A 25,082-nucleotide genomic window follows, 5' to 3' on the forward strand; every position below is an offset into this window, starting at 1 on the left:
TATATCTTCTGGAGAACTGCAATGAAGGCATTTATATCCAGTGACAATCGCTTTTAACATACGGTAATTCAAGAATTAAACGTTTTTAGTTTCCTTTGAATTTTTCTAATATGTTGTTTAATTATTACTGTTTTTTCTTTGAGAATGTAAAAAATAGTTCTCTGTTGCATTTTGTCCACCTAGTATCTAAGTTCTTTCCCACTTTGGAACCTGATCACCCACCTTTCCTTCTCCCACCTCACTTTCAGCTGCCACCCTTTTTAACCTAATGGGCTCAGTTACTACTCACCCTCTGAGTGTATACTGGTCTCTCCCCTAGACTGGCATAAATTAGGAAGTTGCCAAAAGGAAGCCAGATTTGTACAAATTTTTATTTGTCAGGTGTCCTATAGTTGAGAAAGAGGAGAGGAGGGGTAGCATTCCCACTAATTTTGACTCAGATTTTCATGGCTTGTATTCATTTTGAACCTTTGTTCATTGGTTCTTTCAGATAGCTCCTCAAGGGCAGAGGCCTTTTTCATGTTTGGTAGGCATTCCAGAGCCATTCATTGAAATGGTGAATATATACGCTACACACGGTATTAAACTAGGAAGTAACCTGTTTCCTCTTTCCTCCAGTAGAAGATAGTGATGATGACGTAGCTTCATTGTGTAAGAATCTTATTGAAACTAAACCTTTCCAGATTCAGAGTGTGACTTGCCGCTTAACTGTTAGAGATTCACCTGCCCTTCTAATTATCTGAGTTGTTACCGTACACTTGGCTAAAGCAGGAGAAGCAAACCTGTGGCTTCTGAAGCTACCGCTGCCATATCCTTTTGTATAGATCTCACTCTTTGCTCACTTTTTCTTTTCTCCTTTTCCCCTTACTCTTTCTTCATCTCATTTCTTTTCACTTAATCATTCTCTCGTACCTTTCTGTTCCTGCTGAAATTAGGTAATTTTCCATAGATTTGTGAAAAAGCATTTTCAGGTAGAAGAGAACAGGATGGTTAAATCAAAGGCACTCTGAGAGTCGGAATAATGGCCTCCCCACGGTGTACACACCTTCATCCCTGGAACCTTAAATGGTAACAAGGACTTTGTAGATGTGATTAAGTTAAGGATTTTGTGATGAGATTATCTTGGATTGTCCAGAAAGCATGATCACAAGAGTTCTTATAAAAGTGAGGAAAGAGTCAGAGAGGAGAAAGCCAACCAACAATAGAAGCAGAGATTGGAATGATGTGGCCACAAGCCAAGGAATGGTGGCACCTTCAGAAACTGAAAGAGATAAGGAACTTACTCTCCCTTGGAGTCTCCAGAAGGAACTAGCCTTGCCAACACTTTATTATTAGCCCCCAGCAGCAAAATGCAGACCCTGTAGCTCCTGGTGTAGGTGTCTCTTCTCTAGTAAGTTACAATTCTCCCATCCAAGTACTAACCAGGCCTGACCCTGCTTAGCTTCCGAGATCAGATGAGATCGGGCATGTTCAGGGTGGTATGGCCGAAGACTAGGTTACAATTCTCATGAGGGTGGGAACTGTCTTTGTGTCAGTCATAGCACCTAACATATGATTTTCTTAACATATTGGATGCTCAGTTTATTCTGCAGTGCAGTGAAATTGATCACAACTACAGATGACTTACTTTGTTACATTCTTAGCTAACTGTGAATATAGATGTTTTAGAAAGGTAGAGAGTTTGGTAGCACTTGGTAGCACTTTTAGAATTGAAGTTCAGTTTTACCCTTAAAAATTATTTTTGGGACATATGGATTAAAATTAGTTATGTGAGTATACAGTTTACTGTTTAGGGTAAATTTTTTTAATTTCTAATTTTTGCTTCACTTTAATACAGGTAGATGCTTCTTTATCTTTTCTGGATGGTTTTGTGGCCGAAGAACTTAGTCAGGGGGCAGCACCTTACAAACCTCACCACCAACGGCAGGAGGAAAAGCTTTCTCAGGAAAAAGGTAATTTTTCATGGGTCTGTAACAAGCTAAATTGTAGGGACATCATTTTTTTAATGCAATTGACATTATAGTCATGTAATATAAATAACTGAGGATGTTTACTTTTATCATCTCTCTTTAAATCTGCTTGTGACTTGTTTACCCTGGTTAGGTCTTTGGATACCCAGAAAAAAGAAGTTAGCCCAGAGATATTTCCCAAAGTCATAGGCTCCATATACATAAGCGCCTAAGATAGCCATTCTGGAATTTTGAAAGAACTCGAAGGTGGAATTATCATGTTGGGTTGCTGTGCTAGACAGAGGGTTGATAGTTATTCACATGAGCATATCTATAGAAAAGTTTGAAAAAAATATCTGGTCACCATGGACTTGTGAGTTTCATTTTCATTCTGAGCAGTCTTATATAAACTGTTAGGATGCTTCCTCCAACAAAGTATCTGATCAGTGAAGTTAGAAACAGCTAAGAAAAGAAAGAATAACTTTACATTTCAGAAGTGTAGCCTGTCAGGGAAAGATGCCTGTCATGATTTTGGTAAAGAGGAAATCACCGAGATGTTTGGATGATGGATGGGAAGTACGCATATGAATAAAGAGAGACCACTCCGTATTCCCTTTGTAGGAGTTCAGAATGGTAATACTGAGAAGTTCAATGCTGAAAGCTCTTTTTCTCCCCATTTATCATCTAATGATTTTGTTGAGTACTTTCCAGGCTCTGTGGTAAGCATATGAGTACAATTAACTGGTTGATCTTAAAATGACACCGAAAAAGTATAAGTTGCAGTTCAGCCATCTACTTCTTTCTCCTGACTCTTTCTGCATACTGTTATTTTCCTCCTGCTCCCTACACACACATGAACTCTTACATGTCTAGTTAACTTTTAAAAAAATCTTTGGCCCTTCCAGTCATTCACCTCTGTAAAGATCTTGGGAAATTTTCACTGAAGAATGAAAATAATGTGGTTTGAAGTTCATTCTCAGACTCGAGCCTTTCCAGGCCATCCTTAGATGACAGTGCTTAATTCTGTTGTCTCAGGTTTGGAATTGTGTCTGTCTCCAGATGCTGTCCCCTTCTATGTCTAGTTTTTTTTTCTCTCCACTCTTAAACTCTGCCTTTGATTTTGAATTCTTTCTGCTCTTTGCTTAAACTCTATCTTTACTTGATCTTTGGCTTAAACTCTCTTTTTTTACTTGTGCATAGGAAACATTTCTTGAGCTCTTCACTGCTACTTCTTTAACACAGAGGCTTGATAACTGTCACAGATGCTATTAAAAAGAGGTCAAAATGGGACAGAAAGTTAAACTACATGATTGAAAAGCTGAAAATGGGAGGATTTTCTAGTTGAAAAGGACCTTGGAAGGATTTAGAGAAGTGATTTCTTTTTTTTTTTTTATTATGTTCAGTTAGCCAACATGTAGTACATCATTAGTATTTGATGTAGTGTTCAACGATTCATTAGTTGCATATAACACCCAGTGCTCATCACCACACGTGCCCTCCTTAATAACCACCACCCCACCCCCCTCCCTTCTATAACCCTCAGTTTGGTTCCTGGAGTCCACATCTCTCATGGTTTGTCTCCCTCTCTGATTTCCCATTCAGTTTTCCCTCCCTTCCCCTGTGGTCCTCTGCACTATTCCTTATGTTCCACATATGAGTGAAATCATATGATAATTGTCTTTAAAGAAGTGATTTCCAAACATGATTATGAATCAGAATCACAGAAGTTTTAAAAAATGATACAAATTTTTGAGCCCTACTCCTGTATCTTTTGTTTCTGAATCTCTGAAAGCTTGGCCATATGTGGGAAATTCTACAAAGTCATCTTGATCCTGGTTATCAGATCAGCATTTGGAAACTGCTGATTTAGCCTGAACCCTTCACTTTATAGATAGAGAAGTTAAGGTCTAGTTCATGTACCCAGTTAATACCTGATGTATATCAAGAACTCAGTTCTCCTGGTTATTAATTAGCCTATTAGTTTTTTTTCTACTGCACATTGATTTCTCATCTATATCATTCTTTTAGATATAGAATTTATTAATTCTATCCTAAACTAATTTATTTAATTCTCTTTGGATTAGGTGCTGTTTCCTTTGGAGGAGACAGTATAATAGAATACTTGAGAGTGAAGCTCTAGAACCAGGGTATCTGCTTTCTTATCTGGCTCTATCATTTTTCCTATTTTTGTAATCTTTGGTAAGTTCATGGTAAACTGCCACAGTTTCTCTTTTGTAAAATGAAGATAATAATTAGAGAAGTTCACATTTATATTTTATAAGGCACTTTCTATGATTTAAGAAGGTCCTTTGTCTTAAAATCCAGATAGTCCAAAAAGATAAAAATATGCCAGTTAGGATTAGGTATAGCTACATAGCATATTAGAAAACAAATAAATAAAATGTGTCCTTATACAAGGCAGAAAATTACTCCTCTTTCCCATTAAAGAAATTCCAGAAATAGGCAACCTAGGATTGATGATGGCTTCATGAATGTAAAGGAGGAAGGGAGAGAAGAAAGATGTTTTTTCTTCCAGGAAGATTCCTCCCAGAAGTTGTGCACAGAATGTGTACATAATTTCATTGGCCAGAACTCAAGCACATGGCAGAGGAGTCTGGAAATGTCATTTCTTTTCTGGGTGGCCATGTACCTAGCTAAGAAGCAAGAGTTCTGTTACTTAAAAGAGGAGAATGGATATTGGCATCTGCTCTACCACAATAACAATATGAATTTTTATGGCTCTTGATTGAATTCATTTGGGTATACAGATTCAAAGGAATCTGAACCTGAGTAAACCTTATTCTTTGCAGTAAGGGAAATTTCACATTGAGGGCTCCATTAGTCCATTCAGTATAGGAATGTGCCTAAGAGCATTTTGTTAAGCAAAAACACGGTTGTCTCTTCATTCATAGCTCATTAAACATTTTTGTCTGGGAGCAGCAACTTTTCAGTGGCCTGGTTTATCAGTTATCTTTCCTAATTGGATGTTCCTTTAGTTTCTAAGGGAGGTGAAAAGATAAAAGTGAAGTATCATTTGTCTTTGATCAACTAATGGCATGTAGACGGTAGTCGACATTCAATAAATCATAGCTACTTTATTACTATTACTGTAATTATTTGATTAGATCATCTCCAGAGTCCCTTCCAGCTTAAAAATTGTCATTGGAGGGGTGGCTGGCCAGCTCAGTTGGTGGAGCATGTGACTCTTCATCTCGGGGTTGTAGGTTTGAGCCCCATGTTGGGTGTAGAGATTACTTACAAAAATAAAATAAAAAATTAAAAATTGTCATTGGATTCTAACCTTTAGTTATTTTATATCAGTAGTGAATGGTACCTTTGATAATTCCTGCATTTCCCTCCTAACTTTTGCTTTGTTTTAAATATGAACTTCTGTTATTGTTTTAAAATTCTAGTTCTCAATTTTGAACCATATGGACTCTCCTTTTCTTCATCTGGCTTCACTGGACGACAGTCTCCTGCTGGCATTTCTCTTGGTTCAGATATATCTGGGAATAGTGCAGAGACCGGGCTGAAAGAGTAAGTTCCTTTCTTATTAAAATTGAGAACATAGGAGTATTTAAATGTCTTTAAATGTAGTAGCATCCCTGAAAGCTGAATTCTGCATGGGCTGTTTATTGCTTTCAAGGTGTTGATGTTGTACAAGAGAACTTGTAAGGGAGCTTGCTTACTTCCAAGACAGCATAATGTATATAGACTTTACACATAGTAATGATGTGTGTGTTATTACTGTGTATTGTGTGTATGTATGTGTATGTATGTATGTTTTATGTGTGTTATACACACATTTATACATATATATATACACATATATGTATACACATACATTTTTAAAGAAGTATGTGAGAATTTTTATATACAGGTGAATATTCAGCATATCATTCTACATTCCTCATAATCTTCTACAACCATTTCATTGGAAGATTGACAGTACAGAGATGAACATAAAATAAGATGACTGACTACATTTAAGTAAGCTGTATACTTTGCTCAAAATGCTTCCAGAGCTTTTTTCTTGCCACCGTGAAAATTGATGATACATTTGTCTAAATGTCTTATATGAAGCGAAATCTTCAGTCTTTTTAGGTAGATTTTGATTTTGGAAATATAAGTTAATTTTAGAAACGTGATTAAGTTAAAAAGTGAGATAATATATATAAAGGGCCTCATAAAATCCAGTGCATAGTAAGTGATTGATACATGGTAGCTGCTACTATTAATACTAATTGTCATTGCCATTATTATCAATATCCAAAAGCTGAGTTAACCAAGTGAAATTAGTGATCACTCTGGATAATTTTGGTTATTGATGTGATGTAAAGTAATGAAAATGGCTTCCTTGTTTGTGAAGGAGCTTCTAAAAGAGTTAAAAAAAACTTAAAAAAAATTATTTTAATTCCAGTGTAGTTAACATGCAGTGTTACATTAGTTTTCGGTGTACAATATAGTGATTCAACAGTTCCATATATTATTCAGTGCCTATTAAAAAATGTTTTGAGTAGTGGCAGCTTTGTTGGAATAAATGTAATAAAATCTCGAGGGTAGCAACTTTGAAAGATGACAGTTGAATTTTGAGTCCTCATATGTTCATTATGGAGTCAGTCACTTTATTTTATGTTGCTCTTTGCATTTGTCAGTCTTCCAGCACGATGGTTGGAAGAAGTATTTACCAGAAGACTGACACATAGATTATAAGGAATATAGGATGATATACTGAATGAAATTCTCTTTCTTAGCCTTTTTTCCTGCTCTGTTGACACCCTTTTCTTTCCCAGACCTTTTAATTTTGGTATTCCAAGTATGGGGAACAGATACGATTTGTGAGCATTTGAATGTAGAGGTGATAGCAATTAAGTGCCCCAAACAGAACAGTGGGACAAGGGAAGGAGAGGACAGGAACCCTCTAAACCCAGGGAGGAAACTTAGTCTCTTTTACCTGCACAACAGGTGACAGCATCTCTTTGTTTAGTACTGAACTGAGATCTGGGGGACTTGACAATCCTTGTAAATCCTATACATAAACATGTACTACTCTGAGAGAAATGACATTTGGCAGAGCTGCTAAGGAACAGTACATATGCTGTGTTACCATGAAATGCAACATGAGGGATGAATATAAAATTTCTTTCCAAAGAGGACCACAGCTTACACATGATTTCAGAATTGGGAACCTATGTGGTAATTGACAAGGCAAATCAGTTTTAGAGAGCAGACAGCCACTCTTCTGCAGTCTCTAGCAAGTTGAGAATAAAGTAGTAGCAAGCCCAATTTAGAATTTCTTACCTTAGGCCCTATTTGGGGGCTATCTCAAAAGGGAATTCCTAGAGCTGAATTAAAGTGAGTTACAGAATTTACATCTGTGTTTGAATGATCTGATTAAAAACAATACAAAGGTATGCCGTGTAAAATCACGAATTATATTATTGTCAAAACCCAGGCAAAGATGATTCATGTTTAAAAAAATTCTTTTACAATACGTTTCATATCATAAAGAGGCATATTTTATGTTCTTACTTTTCCTTTTTTTAAAAAAATATTTTATTTATATATATATATTTTTTAACATGTTTTTTTTTTTTTTAAGATTTTATTTATTTATTTGAGAGAGAGAATGAGAGACAGCATGAGAGGGAAGTGTGTCAGAGGGAGAAGCAGACCCCCCGCCGAGCAGGGAGCCCGATGTGGGACTTGATCCCGGGACTCCAGGATCATGACCTGAGCCGAAGGCAGTTGCTTAACCAACTGAGCCACCCAGGCGCCCTTTTATTTATATATTTGACAGAGAGAGATAGTGAGAGCAGGAACACAAGCAGGGGGAGCGAGAGAGGGAGAAGCAGGCTTCCTGCCAAGCAGGGAGCCCGATGCGGGGCTCGATCCCAGGACCCTGGGATCATGACCTGAGCTGAAGGCAGACGCTTAACAACTGAGCCACCTAGGCGCCCCTATTTTTCCTGCTTTTTAGGCTGCTGATATGTAATCCATGACAGAGAGAATTTATGTTAATAGTAGGCATGTATGCAGATGAAATATGCCAGAAAAATCTTTAAAGTAGCTTGAAGCTCCTTTTAGGCGTATTTTTCCTCTCTTTTCCTATTTTGCCTGTTGTTGTGGTTTGGATTCCCTGGGAAGTGCATTCCATGATGGATTTAGTATGCAGAATATAAAGGAGTGCCCTTGTAACTACCACCTGTGGAAGGAAGGAGAAAGAAACAGATTTGGGCACAGAGAGAAGTTAAGATGCAATGCAGTCTAACAGCAGTCTCTGCTGACCCCATGGGGAGCTCAGAAGTTAGAGTGGCCCTTCAGAGTTGTCCTGAGTTGGGTCCACATGGGTGGCCAGGACTCTGTACTTCTGTTCATCAGTCACTGGGTGTGGGCTGCCCAGGGAGGGGGCGATGTGTCCCTCTACAGCTGAGGCAATCCCAGGGAGGGCTTAATACGAAAACTGTATGTATGTATGTATGTATGTATTTGAGAGAAAGAGGAGTGAGAGAGTGTGAGCAGGGGGTTGGGGGCAGAGGCAGAGGGAGAGAATCCCAAACAGGCTCCATGCCCAGTGCAGAGCCTGATGCAGGGCTGGATCTCACAACCCTGAGACCATGACCTGAGCCGAAATCAAGACTTGGACGCCTAACCGACTGAGCTGCCCAGGCATCCCTGAAAGCTGTTTTTAAGAGGCCATGGCAATGATGTGTTTTTAAAAAATGCCTCAAGAAAGTAACTCTTCAGCAGTTATTTAAGTTGACTTGATTTCATTCTTAATCTCTTTAGGACAAATAGCTTGAAGCTGGAAGGTATAAAGAAACTGTGGGGGAAAGAGGGTTATCTTCCCAAGAAGGAAGGCAAAACTGGGGATGAAACTGAAGCTCCGCCCGTTCCTCAGGAGAGTATAATAATGGAGACTGTAGACCAAACTATAATAAAAAAAGACCAGTGTCAAGTCCTTATCCAGTCTAAAGAGGAGAAAGAAAAGCAGCTGCTGGCATCATCATTATTTGTTGGGCTAGGATCAGAAAGTACAATCAATTTGGTAAGTAGTCCATTATATTCCTCTGGGAATCTGTGTCCCTGTCTTGTACAAAAAAACTGGCTCTTTGAAGGTTCTTGGCTTCCATACACATGGTGGAAAATGGCTTCCCCATCTCCAGAGCCACCAATGACACACTTTTTATATTCCTGAAAGAGAAATTCTAATTGGCTTAGCTTGAGTCAGGTGTTTTTTTGTAGTCCAGTCAGCTGGGGCAAGGGTCAGGGTCCAAATAAAGTTACAAATATGACCACAGGTATTACTCCCATGGGTGGATAGGACAGTTCTCAGTGGAAGGGGGCTTGATGGAAGTATTGGCGATAACAGTAGTTTAACAATATTGATATGTCTATGGAAAAAGTACTTCTCCAAATGGTATTTTAAATAGTAAAGAATAGGAATCAGTTTAGATGTCTAATAGTAGGAGAATGGGTCCATAAATTATATTGGCTCAGAATATTACTCAGCCATTAAAAATGATAAATACTGCATTGTAAAATAAAAAAAATACATGTGATATATTAAGCAAAAAGGCAGAATATAAAGTTTTATTTGTACTCTGTTTATAACTGTTAAGATAAAAGTGTATTGAGACTGAAAGGAATTACACAAAATGAAAATTATACTCAGGCATTATGATTATGATGATTTTCAAAACTTTTTATGTTGATATATTATTATCATAGTAAAAGAATGAAAAATTGGAGTGAAGGGCAGGTGCTATTTTGAGCATCTGAGAATTCCCGTTTAATTTTCCATTTGGCGGACTGATGGACCTTCCTGGTACAGACTGTGATTAGAGCTACATTTTTGTCAGTTTTACATCATTCCAGTTCTTTCTTCCTTCTCCCTTGGTGGGATTTTCCCTCCATCCCTATACTCTTTGCCTTTTTCTCTCTCTTTTCTAGACCCCATTTCTATCAGACTTGATATTCCCTCCTAAGGAAAAAAAATTTCAATCTAGATGTATTAATAAGTAATGTATCTTAATGCTGTTTCAGCATTTGCATTTCAGCAGCAAAGTGACTTATCTTGGGTCTTTAAGGTGTTCCAGCTGGCTGTGGTAAGGGTACCCGTGAATGCCCTGGCACCGTGGGGCAAGTTCTCAGTGGTCAGAGTGCACCCAGGCCTGTGGAGCCGTGATTTGTGAATCCTATGGCTGGTGTTGGAGGATTCCTGTCCTCTCAACAAAGTGCAAAGCTTGCAGTTAAACAGTCTTTCTCAAGAGAACATTCGGTGTGACAAATTAATTATCAGGTGTTTTTTTTGTTTTTGTTTTTATTTTGTTTTTTCTTTTTTTTGTGATGGGCTTGATATCAGAAGTGTAATTCCATTTAAGGTATACTAGATCCTTTTTGGGTTAATTTTTTTTAATGTAATTCACTGTAAGGATCAAGGCTTTTCCCCCCATCTTTGCCTTCTACTTTATCTTCATTTTTATTTTTTTAAGTTTTTATTTAAATTCTAGTAAGTTAACCTACAGTGTAATATTAATATGTTTCAGGTGTAGAATTTAGTGATTTAATACTTAAACAACACCTGGTGCTCATCACTACAAGTGCCCTCCTTAATCCCCATCATCTATTTAACCCATCCCCTCATGCCCCTTCCCTCTGGTAACCCTCAGTTTGTTCCCTATAGTTAAGAGTCTGTTTCTTGGTTTTCCTTTCTCTTTTACCCTCATTTTTAAAAGTTATTTTCTCTGAAGCCTAGGTTGACTGTTTCTTTTCTTTAAATATTTTAACAAAGATGTCACTCTAGTGTCTTATGGCTTGTGTAGCTTCTGATTAACAGGAGATTAGACAGTACAGAAGAAAAAAAATATTAAACTTGAAGACAAAGCATCAAAAGTACCCAAAATGAAACACAGAAAAGAGGAAACAAAAAACAAATGAAAACACTCAGAGCATCAGTGACCTGAGGAGCAATACTGAACAGTCTAATATATGCCTAATTCAAAGTCCCACAGCTACTTGAAAATGGAAGTCCTTCACCCACCCACTTGTTTTCATTTTTGTGTTAATAAAATTTTAGTTCTTTGATGACTTCTGAATCGAAAGATAGGAGACAAACTCATCGCCCAGAGTTGGAAGAGGTATTGGGACTTGAGGGTGCGAGAGGGTATGGAAGAGAAACTAGAATTTGGGTTAACTAGAATCCTGTGAATGGCAGCCACACCGCCCCAAGGAGGATGGAGACGTGGATTTAGAGTAGTGCCAATCTGCACTGATTCTGCATAGGACTTTGGAGGGCAAGGGGGAACTGTGAGCCATCACTGTATGCTTATGCAGATTTGCAGACCATTCCCCAGGAGTGTTGGTTCAAAGATGGCAAATTTGCCATTCCCGTTTCCTGAGTCTGTAGGAAACATAATTAGTCACTGATAGAGTTCTTGCCTGCTGTGTGTGTCAGCCACTGCCAGTTGGTCCTTGAAGTAAAATCAGTTTTTCTCATCTGTTTATTGACTTGTGGGCCATGAAATCATGGTTATTATAGACTACCAAACCAGAGTTTGAGCCATCCCTGTATTTGAAGGTATTTTCTCTTCTATAGGACAACTCTGGAAACTCAAAAAATGGCTAGGTTTCTCACTGTTTTTATCTTACTTTATTTTTTAAATTTTACTGCTTTTTATTTTTTTTTAAATTTTATTTATTTATTTGACAAAAAGAGAGAGAGTACAAGCAGGGGGAGTGGCAGGTAAGGGAGTGGGAGAAACAGGCTCCCCACTGAGCAGGGAGCCTGGTGTGGGGCTTGATCCCAGGAATCTGGGATCATGACCTGAGCTGAAGGATTAATCAACTGAGACACCCAAGCACCCTATTTTTATTTTTTTAGAGAGAGTGCACGCAAGCAGTGGGGGAGGGATAGTGAGAGTGGGAGAGAGTCTCAAGCAGACTCTGAGCTCAGCACAGAGCCGATGCGGGGCTCAATTCTATGACCCCAAGATTATAACCCGAGCCAAAATCAAGATTCAGACGCCCAACCAACTGAGCCACCCAGGTGCCCATCACTGTTTTTAATTTGTTCAATTCTATACTCTAGCATTCTGAATTTGAACAAGTTTTTAGAATTGTTCACAAATGACTTTTTGACTTTCTTTTTTTTATTTTATGTGTTTTTAATGAGAAATAAGATTTAGCTAATAGTTCAAAATGAGGTAGCTGTCAGAATTTTAGGGCTTAACATTTTATTCATCTCTGATTCTTTTGTTAATCTATGCCTTATAGTTAGACTTTAACAAGTTAGTAAAATGCTCATTTGAAATGATAGAAAAAGGTTTAAAACTCATGACTGGTTGAATTATCATTATGTTTTATTTTTGCAGCTAGGAAAGGCAGATACCGTATCTCACAAATTCAGAAGGAAATCAAAAGTCAAGGAAACCAAAAGTGGAGAAACAACCGGTGCTCATAATATGACCTGTTCTTACTTTAGTTCTTCGTCAAATGCAACTTATGAAGATGATTATTATTTGGATACTTTGCAGGATAGAGGAGACAAAGAATTAAATAAACTTTCTCTCAACTCTGAACTTTCGGATTCTGAGTCACTCACAGAGCTGCCCTCAGTTGAGAAACTCTCCAATTGCAAGCTGTCTTCATCACCTTCTTTGTTTACTGATAACAGCATGGAAGGTTTTCAGCCTTCTCAGTCCACTGCACCCTCAGTTGCTAATGAAACCTCTTTAGCTTCTTCTTTGCTGGAAGAAACTTCTGAACACATGCATTCAGATCTTGTGGAGGTCTGTCATAATGAAACCATATCATTGTCTTCTTACAAAATTTGGAAAGATGATTGTTTATTCATGGTCTGGTCAGTTTCTAGTAAGAGTGGTTTGGAATTGGAAAGTGCTGACTTAGAAATTGCTCCAGCAGAAAATTTCAAGGTAAGACAATGAATGGTTCCTTATTTCTGCCTTAAATAGACAATGCTTACTTAGTGTTTCTGTTGTTCGATCTTCTGATGGTTTCTTCCACATCCTTTTCTCTTTAGTAAAAAAAAAACCCCAAAGGTGTGACAGTTGTTTTTTTTTTTTAATTTTGAGAGGGATGAATTATTCAAAAGAGACAAGGAAACAAAGATTTTCCAACTGTATTGGGGAAGGCCATAAATATAAAGCAAGTATTGATAGAGCACAGTAGTTAAAAAGGTAGGCTCTTGACTCAGAATGCTTGGCTTTGCATCTTGCTTCTGCTACTTATTAGCTGTGTTTCATGGTCAGGTTATGTAACTTTGAGTTTCCTCACATTTAAAATGAAGATATTAATAGCATCTGCCTGTTACTGTGAGAAGATGAGTTAATATCTGTAAAATGCTTACAGCAGTACCTGGCACATGGTAAGGTTAGCGTGTTTTATTTTCAGTGTGTATTTTATGGTTTTTTGCTCTCTTTAAATGTCTCATTCATTCTTGTTATAAACACTGAGACCAAGTTCTCAGTTTAACAAAGCAGAACGTCAAGGAGTAAGAATATTGAAGGATAAATGTGTATACTGTCTGCTGCCTTTTTCTTTCATTGATTTATTATTCTATACGGAGTGCTTGGGCATCAGTTGTATTTCTTCCCTAGCTCTAAGAGATTGCCATTGTGATTTCTGGAAATATGTTTAATTACATTCTTATATGGATGTCCTTGGTGGAGTTATAATGAGATTTGACCAGGAGATCAGTTATTCCACAAGACCGACCGAATTTCTTCTTTGGGCGAAAATGTGTTGAATGGGATATTGCCAGAACCGCTGACCAGGGCAGAAGCTCCTGACTCTAGATGGGCATTAAGATCACCAGTGGAACTTAAAAAAAAGTAAAATAGAGTCCGGTCTCAAAATGGAGGTAAAACCGCCACCCCATCACCCCCAGCCGGATTCCGGCCGTTGCTACTGGCGCCAGGAGGCGGGGGCCATGATGCAAAGGAACCAGAGTAGTTGAGAAAACCGTTCCTTGGTGGTTTGAGCTTTGAAACTACAGATGACAGTTTAAGAGAACATTTTGAAAACTGGGGTACACTTACAGATTGTGTGGTGATGAGAGATCCCCAAAAAAACCTTCCAGGGGTTTTGGTTTTGTGCCTTACTCTTGTGTTGAAGAGATGGATGCAGCAATGTGCGCCCGACCACACAAGGTTGATGGGCGTGTAGTGGAACCAAGGAGAGCTGTTTCTAGAGAGGATTCCGTAAAGCCTGGTGCGCATCTCACAGTGAAGAACATTTTTGTTGGTATTAAAGAAGATACAGAAGAATATAATTTGAGAGACTACTTTGCAAAATATGGCAACACTGAAACCATAGAAGTTATGGAAGACAGGCAGAGTGGAAAAAAAAGAGGATTTGCTTTTGTAACTTGATGATCCCGATACAGTTGATAGAGTTGTTCAGAAATACCACACTATTAATGGGCATAATTGTGAAGTGAAAAAGGCCTTTTCTAAACAAGAAGTGTAGTTGGCTGGATCACAAAGAGGTCATGGAGGGTGGATCTGGCAACTTCGTGGGTCGTGGAGGAAACTTTGCAAGTGGTGGAAACTTTGGTGGAAGAGGCGGCTCTGGTGGTGGAGGTGGTGGCAGCAGAGGTAGTTGTAGAGGAGGTGAGGGTGGATATAAGGGATTTGGAGGTGATGGTGGCAACCATGGTGGTGGTCCTGGTTATAGCAGTAGAGGAGGCAGTGGTGGTGGTGGACCAGGATATGGACACCAAGGAGGCGGGTATGGAGGTGGTGGTGCAGTATATGATGGTTACAATGAAGGAGGAAATTTTGGAGGTGGTAACTGGTGGTGGTGGGAACTATAATGATTTTGGATATTATAGTGAACAACAGCAATCAAATTATGGACCCACGAAGGGGGGCAGTTTTGGTGGAAGAAGCTCGGGCAGTCACTATGGTGGTGGTTATGGATCTGGTGGTGGAAGTGGTGGATATGGTAGCAGAAGGTTCTAAAAAAAATTCAGAAGAAAAGGGCTACAGTTCTTAGCAGGAGAGAGAGTGAGGAGTTGTCAGGAAAGCTGCAGGTTACTTTGAGACAATTGTCCCAAATGCATTAGAGGGACTATAAAAATCTGCCACAGAAGGAACGACGATCCATAGTCAGAAAAATTACTGCAGCTTAAACAGGAAACCCTTCTTGTTCAGGACTGTCATAGCCATAGTTTGCAAAAAGTGCAGCTATTGATTAATGCAATGTAGTGTCAATTAGATGTACATTCCTGAGGTCTTTTATCTGTTGTAGCTTTGTCTTTTTCTTTTTCTTTTCATTACATCAGCTGTATTGCCCTGTAAATTGTGGTAGTGATACCAGGAATGAAAAATTAAGGAATTTTTAAAAACAAAACAAAATCCAGTCCTATTGCTTGGGCTCTACCCCCATAGCTTGAGTAAGGGTGTAGATTGAAAAGGGAAGGCACGTGTGTGTCTGTGTGTGTGTGTACTTTTTTTTTTTTTTAACTCCCATAGTATTTTTTTTAATAAATTAAATTTTTTTAAGGTTTTATTTATTTATCTGAGAGAGAGGGAGAGAGCACAAGCAGGGGGAGGGGCAGAAGGAGAGAGAGAGAAGTAGACTCCCTGCTGAGCAGAGCAGGGAGCCCCACTCCAGGCTTGATCCCAGGACCCTGGGATCATGACCTGAGCCGGAGGCAGACGCTTAACCAGCTGAGCCACCGAGGCACCCCAGCTCTCCTAGCTTTAAACATCTGGTGCTAGCCAGGATTGAGAACCAAAAGATACAAGTTAAATAATTTTCATATTGTTGTTGCTAAATTTTACAGAGATTTTCACTGCAATTTGTTACATAACTTTTTCCTATATACTATTTCTTCATTATCTGTGCTAGTGAATTTTTCTCAAGTGAAGTTGTCATTTTCATAATGTGGTTTGTTTTTAATATCTTACGATAGTGTGTTTTTGTACCACTTCAATAAAATAGAAAATTGGTATTCATATGATAGTCTGTATTGATCCTTCTTCAGTACTTTTATTACTTTTATTTACAGATCACTGAGCAACCTGGATGCTGCTTGCCTATAACAGAAGCAGAAAGCATCAAAACCTTTCAATATAGCGTGCAGATGGAGAAACCTTTTACAGAAGGGAATCTTTCTGGTTTTATAAATTATCAGATGATGGATACTCATTCTGTTCAGCTTGAATTTTCTGTAAACTTATCACTATTAGATTTCATTAGGTAAATATTTTCTGGAAAGTTAATTCAAGTTATTCATTCATTCAGCAAATATTTATTAGGCCTTTTCTCTGGACAGAAACACTGTGTTAGGTGCTGGGGAGTATAATGATTCAAAACTAGATACAGTCCCTACCTTTAGGGAATGTTCAGTCTCGGTAAGAGACATTGAACAATCACATGAATATTTATGTATGATTTCGAATTGTGCTGTGAAGAGAAAGCAAATGGTACAAAGCAATTATAATATGGGACCTGATTTAGGTTGGGGTTGATTAGTAATCTTGGAAAACCTCTGAGAGAAAGTAATATTAAAGTGTAATGTTTAAGCTGAAATAACTTCAGAGATTCTGCCTGGCTTTTTTTTAAAAAGCTTTTAAAGTTTCATTTATATTTCATTTATTTGATTAATTATTTCATAAAATCTGTTTATTAAGCTTTAGAGATCTGTAAGAAAATTACTCAAGGTTATTGAACTTTTATTAGAGTTATAGTCAGTATTTAGCATTATACTAGACACTGTGCAGTGTTACCAGAATAATTGAAGACAACGTCTTCACTCTTCTGCTCTCATTTAGTTTTATGGATATATTGTACTGTATTAAAACATTTTTTAAAATGAAGGCTGCCTGAACCAAGAATGCAGAATGCTAGTGAATATCTTTAAATTTTTTTAACCTTCACACATTCATTTGCGTTACACTGCTGTAATTTTTGCCTACTCTTTAAAATCTTTTAGTAAGAACGTGTCTCTCACTCTGTCAAAGAATATATTTCTGCCTGTGGTGCTGTTATAAGATAGAATCCAGCCTTCTAAAAACTTAGACTGTAAAGGTATATCCCGTCGTGAGCATTAGTGACCTGAAGAAGCACAATATATGCAATAAACAGTTCTTCTGTGTGTATTAATAAAATCCTATGTATCTTTAAAAAATAATTTCCCTAATTATAAAGTAAGTGCATAATTATTATAAAAATTCAAATGCTATAGAAAATATAAGTAGAATATAAAAGTTCCTTATAATTCTACCCCCAGAGACCCAGTGTTCACTATTTGATCTTCAGTCTCATGAACCATTTTCAAAAATACATTTGTTAAAGTCCTTTCCTTGGTCTAATTTACATAAGGTGCTAGATCTTTGTATTCATACTCTTATACATGATGTTGATAGTGTCTTATTATCCCCAAATCCAAAGTAGACATGAAAGAAAGTTTTATATTTTGAATGATTCATGAAATTACTTGGTAAAATTTTACTAAATGACTAATACTTGGACAAAGAGAGAACTGAGTGATTTATTGAAAAGACATTTACACTTTAATAACATCTTTTTTGAGAAGTATTTTCATCAGTTTGGAGGATGATGGTAAGCATTCTAATCATAGTTAATTTAAAAACATGAATGTTGCGGGACCCAGATTTACAATGATTATGTTCTATTCCCATGAGTCATTTGAAATGTATTTGTTTGTTTGTTTAGAATTAATTGCATCTTTTGGACATAAATCTAATTTTAAAAATTATTTTCAGACCATTAAAAATCTCAACTGAAAACTTTGGCAAACTCTGGTTATCCTTCGCAAATGATGTGAAGCAAAATGTAAAAGTGTCAGAATCTCAAGCTGCTCTGCCTTCTGCCCTAAAGACCCTGCAACAGAAACTAAGACTTCATGTTGTTGAAATTATAGGTTCGTAGAGTTACGAAAAGGCAATCTTGTGTTTATAGGGGCTTGCTCACAGAACACAAATCAACTTTCATGAGTATCGGATTTCTTAGAGCTGTATTTCCTGTTATGAGTACCTTTCAAATGAGTGTGTTGTTCAGACATTGTTAAATAATTTTTTTGTATGGTAAAGCATACATAACAGAAGTTTCCATTTTAACCAATTTTAAGTGTACGGTTCATTGACATTAAGGACATCCTTAATTGTACAGCCATTGCCGCCACCACTTCGAGAACTTTTTTCTCCTCTTTAGCTAAAACTCTGTGCCCTTTAAACACTAACTTGTCATTCCCCTCCCTCTCTACCTCCTGGCGACCACCATTGTTATTTCTGTCTCTATGAATTCAACCACTTTAGGTGTCTCATATAAGCGGAATCATGCAATATTTGTCCTTTTGTGACTGGCTTATTTCACTTAGCCTAATGTCTTCAAGGTTCATTCATGTAGCATGTGTCAAAATTTCTTTTCTTTTTAAGCCTGAATACTATTTATTGTATGAATATACCACATTTTGTTTATCCATTCATCTGTTGATGGACACATGGGTTGCTTACCCCTTTTATCTATTAGGAATAATGCCGCTGTGAGTGTGAGTGTACAAATAATCTGTGTTCAAGTCCCTGCTTTCAGTTCTTTTGGTTATAATAACAATTCTATATTTAATTTTTGAAGAAACTGCCATATAATTTTCCATAGCATCTGTACCATTTACATTCCCACCGGCAGTGCACAGAGGTTCCAATTTCTCCACATCCTCACCAACTGTTGTTATACATACACGTGAGTGTGTGTGTGTGTGTGTGTGTATGACATGTATGTATATCTTATATATATGAGTAGGAATTCATTGTGGATTTAACTTGCATTTCCTTACTGATCAGTGATGTTGAATATCTTTTCACGGGCCTTTTGGCCATTTGTATATTTTCTTTGGAGAAATGTCTATTTAAGTCCTTTTGTCTTAAAGATTTTTAATTTTTGCTTTGTTGTAGGCAATGAAGGGCTTTTGGCCTGTCAGCTACTGCCATCCATCCCCTGCTTGCTGCATTTTCGAGTTCATGGTGATGTATTAGCCCTGTGGTTCAGATCCTCCTGCTCTACTCTTCCTGACTGCTTACTCTATCAGTGTCAAAAGGTGATGGAGGGATCCTAGCAGAAGCTCTGCTTATATTTTACTCCATCAGAATAAATGGTTTACATAAATAAACTTACTTACCAAAGTAAAAACTCTTGGTACTTCTAGTGAAAATGGGGATTATTATAAGCTGTGGTTCTGTGTGTTTTCTTTATGAGTCCTGATCAAGAAAGATCCCCAAGGAACTGTATCCTTAACCTTTTACTCAGGATTGTACAGTACATTTGGGTCCCCAAAAAAGTGACCTAAACTAATGTTATAAACTGCTAATGATTTATATGTCACTTAGTGTAGAGGGACTGAAAATATTTATTTTGTTATAAATAATTTTATAGCAAATTTACTCTAGTGCTAGCTGATTTGTAGTAAAGCGCAGGTCTCAGTTCTCTGCATTAATGGAGGGGAGACAGACATGGCATTGATAATCCCAAACCTAATTCATATTTGGCTTTGGAATGCAGTGTAAGCTTTTTGATAGGCAAGTCATTACTTTCAAGTATGTTTTGCTTAGATCAGTATTGAACTCAGTTGGCACAGCGCACAGCACACCCTAACAGTTCAGGAGATCCATGAGCATGCTGGATATTGGGGGGATTCAATTTGTGATAAAGTTTTTATTATAGATAACTGGTTACACATGCTTGTAGATAATTTGGCTACAAAATTTGTTTTCCCACTTGCATTTATTTTTAAAATTCAAAGTGAATCACTGTATTCTTATTTTAAAAACCCAGAGCCATTTACAAAATATTGTCATGTGGAAACACAACCTATAAGAGCACACAGGTATAAAAGGACTTCTTAGTTATGGTGAATATCTTAGTTGCCATTTAGGTCCATTTAGGTCCTTTTGACAGACCAAATTTTGTGAGTATAAATGGCAAAGCCATCTTATCTTTCCTGGCTTTTGAATCCACTGGGACTCAGTGGATACAACCAAAGCAGTGACTGCTTAAGTATACCATACAGGTTCTTCAGCAAAATATCTCATTTTTATGTTGTAGTTTTGCTTTTATGGCCTCTGTCAGAACTCTTATCAGTAGAAGAGGTTAAGCCTAATATGAATGATGGACCACTATCTTGAGATTGTACATTAAAGTTAAAAACTGAAATAGTAAGTATTTTATAAAATCTTATGGTGCATTATTTCACTTTTTCTGACACTTCACCATGGAGACTGTTCTGGTAATATAGTTTTAAGTCATTGCAGTTAATTCTCTGGTTAATTGGTACTGTTTATCACCCAGGTGTGGAATTCTGGTTTAAATTGTCTCACTAATCATAGCTGATGAAGATACTAAGGGGATTCCCCGGAGCTGAGATTTCATTAGTTTTTCATGTCTAGTGTTTTCCTCCCTAAAAACTAAAGCACTATTTTTAAAAATTAATTTTGAAGTTACTCATTTTTAAAAAGTTAACACCTTGTTAATTTTATGCTTTTAAAAACATGCAGTAAAACCTTGCTACAAGAGCAATGGTAAGTGACTGGAATTTCCTGCCTAGGTTTCTCCTTTTGAGTAGAAGATCAGATTCATCTTCAGGTTCCCAGCAGTGTCATAGTGAAGGGAATGAGCTCTCTCTGGGGTGTGGCAGACACTGGTGGCTAGACTTATCAGCTTCTTTTTTATTTCTACCTCTGTCAACAAAGCCCCCCCTGATTCTGCTCTTACTCTGACAAAGAAATAGGACGTACCCTCTCACTTTGTAGAGGAATGCAGTGTATGGCAAAGGAGGTGCTTTCATTTTTTTCTGTCCTCCTGTGTGCTTACGTGATCACCAAGGCTGGGTTGAGTACAGAGCAGTGGGTGCAAGGTGCCCAGCAAGCAGATGGACAACCACCTGGGAGAGATTACAGTGAACTACGGTGCTGCTTGGCTGCAGGGCTGTTCATGAGTGGCAGCACCAGTTGTCATGAAAGACGTGGCTTGGCCAACAGAGCTGTCTAAGGGTGGGACACGTGTAATGGTAGGTCAGGGCGGGGGGCATCATTTTGGCCTGCCAAACGGAACTTAGTGCCACTTTTGTTCTTTCTGAACTCACTAAATGGAAAGTAGGGTGACAGAGGTTCCACAGAAATGATTAGTAGAATCAGTTCTACTAATTAGTAGAATTAGTAGAAACAATGTTTATATTTTTATGGTTTTAAAAACAGTAGGAAAGAGTAAATAGTAAAGAACTTCAGAGCAGTATATATTCTGCCTAAATTAATTCAATGTTTTAAATTCTAAATCAGGCATCCCAACCTTTTTTGCATTGCTGGAGCTATGACTATAAAGTAGGGAGAATGATTTTTGTGGGTAGGTGATCACGTGAAGGGGCAGCATCTGGAGTAAGAGCTATGGTGGGGACGCTCAGCTGTGTGAGAATGCGGCAAGGGTAAATCGGGGTGGGGGGGGCGGCGGATACAGGGCAGACAGCAAAGCTTTAAGAGCAGGTGAATGAAGAAGGATCAGGCTCCCGCCAGAGTAGTCCCTGTGGAGGCGGGCAGATCAGGCTCAGGGGAAAGTGGGCCCCAAGTAAGGGTCCTGAAAATGCTGCAGATGGAAGCTGAGCAGTTAACCAAGTGCCAGTGTGCCAAGCATGCCAAGCACAGCATGTTCTCTGCAGAGGGGCATTATTTTAAACAGTAACCTACTAGCCTCTACCAAAACAGTTGTGCTGAAAATGCAGTATTGCATTTTTTCCTTTTATTTCATGTCAGTAATATTATAAAATACTGAGCTCTTTGTCTTCTTTTTTATGGATAAATGTGGTCTTTGTCTCATGGTCGTGAGCCACTGAAAGTGCACTGAACCTATTCCCATGTCTTTAAGGTGTTTTGCTCTGTTAAAATTTTAGGAGGGAAAAATGCAAGTGAGAATGACAGCCTAATAGGCATTAATTACCTTATTTTGGAGTTGAATTCTGTAATTGGAAAAAATTCAGTTAAACATGTAATAAATACAAAATGATCTATACTGTTCTTTGGTCTGTGTATTTTTTATTATCTAAATAGCTGAGTAATAAGTAAATCCTATTCAGTAATTTGATAGGGTTAGTGAAAAAGAACAGAAGCAACTGGAATGGGATGAAAAGAGTAATTTACTCATTACAGTCCCAAAGAATGTGGTCTAATTGGTTAAAAGTAAAGATATTGCTGTTTCTCTGTGATGTTCAAAGAGAATTTTGTGGGCTTCAGACAGCTCAGAATGTGGATTGGTCCTCAGGTGCATGTCCATGTCGCCTGGATTCATTCTAGCCTGACCAGAGCATTCAGAGCAGTGTTGTGTTTCTGTGATGCCCTCTCCTTACAGCCACCACAAGATGCAAGAAACACAGTAAGTCAGATGGTGACTTAGTGATCAAAGACTTTGAGTCTTCTGGCCATCTCTTCATGTGTATCCTAAACACAAAGCTAGATCAAATGTGGCATTAAATCTCACCGATTTGTGCCTCCTATTGGCTATAATGTATAGCAGACAAATTCGGAGACTTGCAGCCCCATCTTTGGGGCACTGAAGGTAAAGGAGATTTAAATGCACCACACCCACTGCAGTAATTGAAAAGAAGGGGCTCTTGAAGGGAGGGGTGGGTGTGTGCTGCCACATGGGCCAGGATTAATGATCGTATGGAAGTTACTTGTTTATATGTGTGCATAATGAGACGATGAACTTTATATGGTTAAGGACCATGTGTATAGTTTATGTTCCCTTTGTCTAATACATAATAGGCACTCAATAATAGGGGCTCAGCTTACTGAATGAATGACTAAAAATACTTGTCCCCTCAAAATAAGTAATCTGAGACCAGGTAATATCCAGGGATTGATTTTAGCAACCCCGTGGCTCTCTGAGAAGTAAAGAAAAGTGACCTGATGTACTTTACATATAGATACAAGTCAGCAGAAAGGGATTCTGGTGAAACCAGCTTGTGCCAATTTCTGCCTTGTGGGAGAGGGGAAGCATGAGTGCTTGATGGGACCTTTACCGGCCTGAAAGCTAAGTCCTACGAGAAGGCGCCATGCCATTTAAGAAATCTCTCTGCAAAAACAGTGTGATTACAGATACTATGACTTGGAGGAGGACTTTTCTGCATTATGGCAGATGTCCATGAAGTTGTATTGATATAAAAGAACTTGTTCTAGGACAAAAAACAGTGGACATTTGATCAGTGAAGCTAAAGATAGGTAGCTAATGAATATGATAAGGCAGATTTACCAGCTAAGTTAGCATTGCCTGTTTCTTTAGAAGGGTGAGCACTGTGATAATGGGAGGGACAACTATAAATTGACAAGGCCGACAGCATCAGGAAAGTTGGGGAAGAACAGGTCTTCTGAATAAGCAACAGGAAACAGAATTACTTAAAAGGAAATGTGTTTTCATATGCATCACCTGGGAAACTTCATGGTAGGTGCCTGGATCCAAGATAGGAAGGTACCCAAAAGATGGGTCCAGAGAACCCTGAGAACTTAAAGACTGTGGCCTGGATACAGGGAAGACGGACCTGGTCAGGGAGAAAAGATGGGTGATGTCAAACAGCATGAGTTTCCTGGAGCATCTGTAATGCTGAAAATATAGTGAGTTCTTTTAAGTGGTTGCAGTTAGATTGTGGGCTTCTTTCCAAGAAAGGAATCAATTTCTTTTAGTTATTTTAAACTATTTTCCTGAGTGGATGAGTACTTTTCATTCCCCAGAACATATTGTCAATGCCACTAAATAGCTGACCTTAGGAATTTCTTCCCTGATGCGGTCTGGCAGGACATGTGCCAAGTGGGCAGAGACTAGACCCCAGAGATTTTTTGTATTTCTGTGAGGGAAAGTACTTGGAAATCTGTTTGCACGTCTCCATCCCTTATATTGTGTGACAAGTAGAAAGTAACAGAGGCAAGGTGTGATATATTCTGAGGGGAAGGGTTTGGTCTGAATTGCCACTATATAATTTAATGAAGTTAAGGGCAAAGCCAGTGAGTGGAACAAGCCAGTCCCCACTGATGATCAAGGTGTAAGACTTGATAGGTCAAGGTTAAGAATATATTTTTTCATCTTATTTGACTGATAAATAGTAGCTGGGGTTAAGTAGAGGAGTTATTGTGAGCTATGGGAAAAATAAAATGATTTGGACCCAAATATTGGACCAGTCTTTATCTAGAGAAGTGATAAGGGTCTTTTGTTATTCATAAGGAGCCGTTTTGAGCAGACCTGATTTTATGCTAATGAAGTGACTCAGAGTGGTGTGCCTACAGACCCTCAGGATGGGGTTGGTCACCAGAAAGACCCAAGTGATTAGAGGGATGGAACTTTCAGCCCTGCTCACCTACCTTTGGGAAGGGAAAAGGGAGGGGCAGGGTGGTTGGAGATTAAGCTCTCGATATAAAAACTCCGGAATAGGATTGATGAACTTCCCATGTTGGTGATGCACCCCAGTTCCATGGGGACAGAAGTTCCCATGCTCAGGACCCTTTCGGACCTTGCCCTGTATACCTCTTCATTTGGCAGTTCTTGAAAGGTGGCCAGTCAGAATTGAAAGGTGTTTCAAGTATAAAGTAGAGATGTGTTTGAAGTATAAACATTGGATTTCAAAGACATAGTGCAAAGGTAAAATAATTTTTATATTAAGGATATTGAAATAGTATTTTAGGTATATTAGACTAAAAGTATATTATCAAAATTAATTTCACGTGTTTCTTTTTTTTAATGTGGCTACTTAGAAAGCTTAAACTCCATATATGATTGCATTATATTTCTATTAGCGCTATCTTGGATCTAACTTTCAACCAAGATCTCTATAGCCCTATAAAGATCAAATCTAGAAAAAACAATCAGTGGTTATTCTATCCCTTCCTTGCTCTAATCCTGATACTAAATCCATTATTCTTAAACTTTAATGGCAATTCGGAGAGAATTGGAGTTTGTTCTGGTGCAGTTAACTCACTTGGAATCAGTTTGATCCTTTCAACACCTGCCTTTAAGTTTTCTTTTTTTTAAAGATTTTATTTATTTATTTGAGCCAGAGAGAATGAGAGAGAGAGAGAGAGAGAGCACATGAGAGGGGGGAGGGTCAGAGGGAGA

The 25,082-nt window shown here is 38.1% G+C and overlaps 1 protein-coding gene across 2 annotated transcripts in view; it reads left to right on the forward strand.

The window, feature by feature from the left end:
• The window catches only part of AP4E1 (adaptor related protein complex 4 subunit epsilon 1), a 55,644-nt gene extending 33,649 nt beyond the window's left edge, over positions 1-21,995 (forward strand). Inside the window, exons 15-21 of one of the 2 annotated variants that reach the window (XM_034994650.1) lie at positions 1,838-1,952; positions 5,363-5,486; positions 8,739-8,997; positions 12,323-12,883; positions 15,985-16,175; positions 17,705-17,862; positions 18,893-21,995. In XM_034994650.1, the coding sequence (XP_034850541.1) occupies positions 1,838-1,952; positions 5,363-5,486; positions 8,739-8,997; positions 12,323-12,883; positions 15,985-16,175; positions 17,705-17,862; positions 18,893-19,053 (1,569 nt within the window). In that variant the 3' untranslated portion in view covers positions 19,054-21,995. The remainder of the gene's footprint in view (positions 1-1,837; positions 1,953-5,362; positions 5,487-8,738; positions 8,998-12,322; positions 12,884-15,984; positions 16,176-17,704; positions 17,863-18,892) is intronic. The other variant, XM_034994651.1, reaches the window with a different exon arrangement.
• The last annotated feature ends 3,087 nt before the right edge of the window (positions 21,996-25,082 follow it).

Source organism: Mirounga leonina, unplaced genomic scaffold (genome assembly GCF_011800145.1).
Source record: "Mirounga leonina isolate KUSES-001 unplaced genomic scaffold, KU_Mleo_1.0 Mir_91, whole genome shotgun sequence".
Lineage (NCBI taxonomy): Eukaryota > Metazoa > Chordata > Mammalia > Carnivora > Phocidae > Mirounga > Mirounga leonina.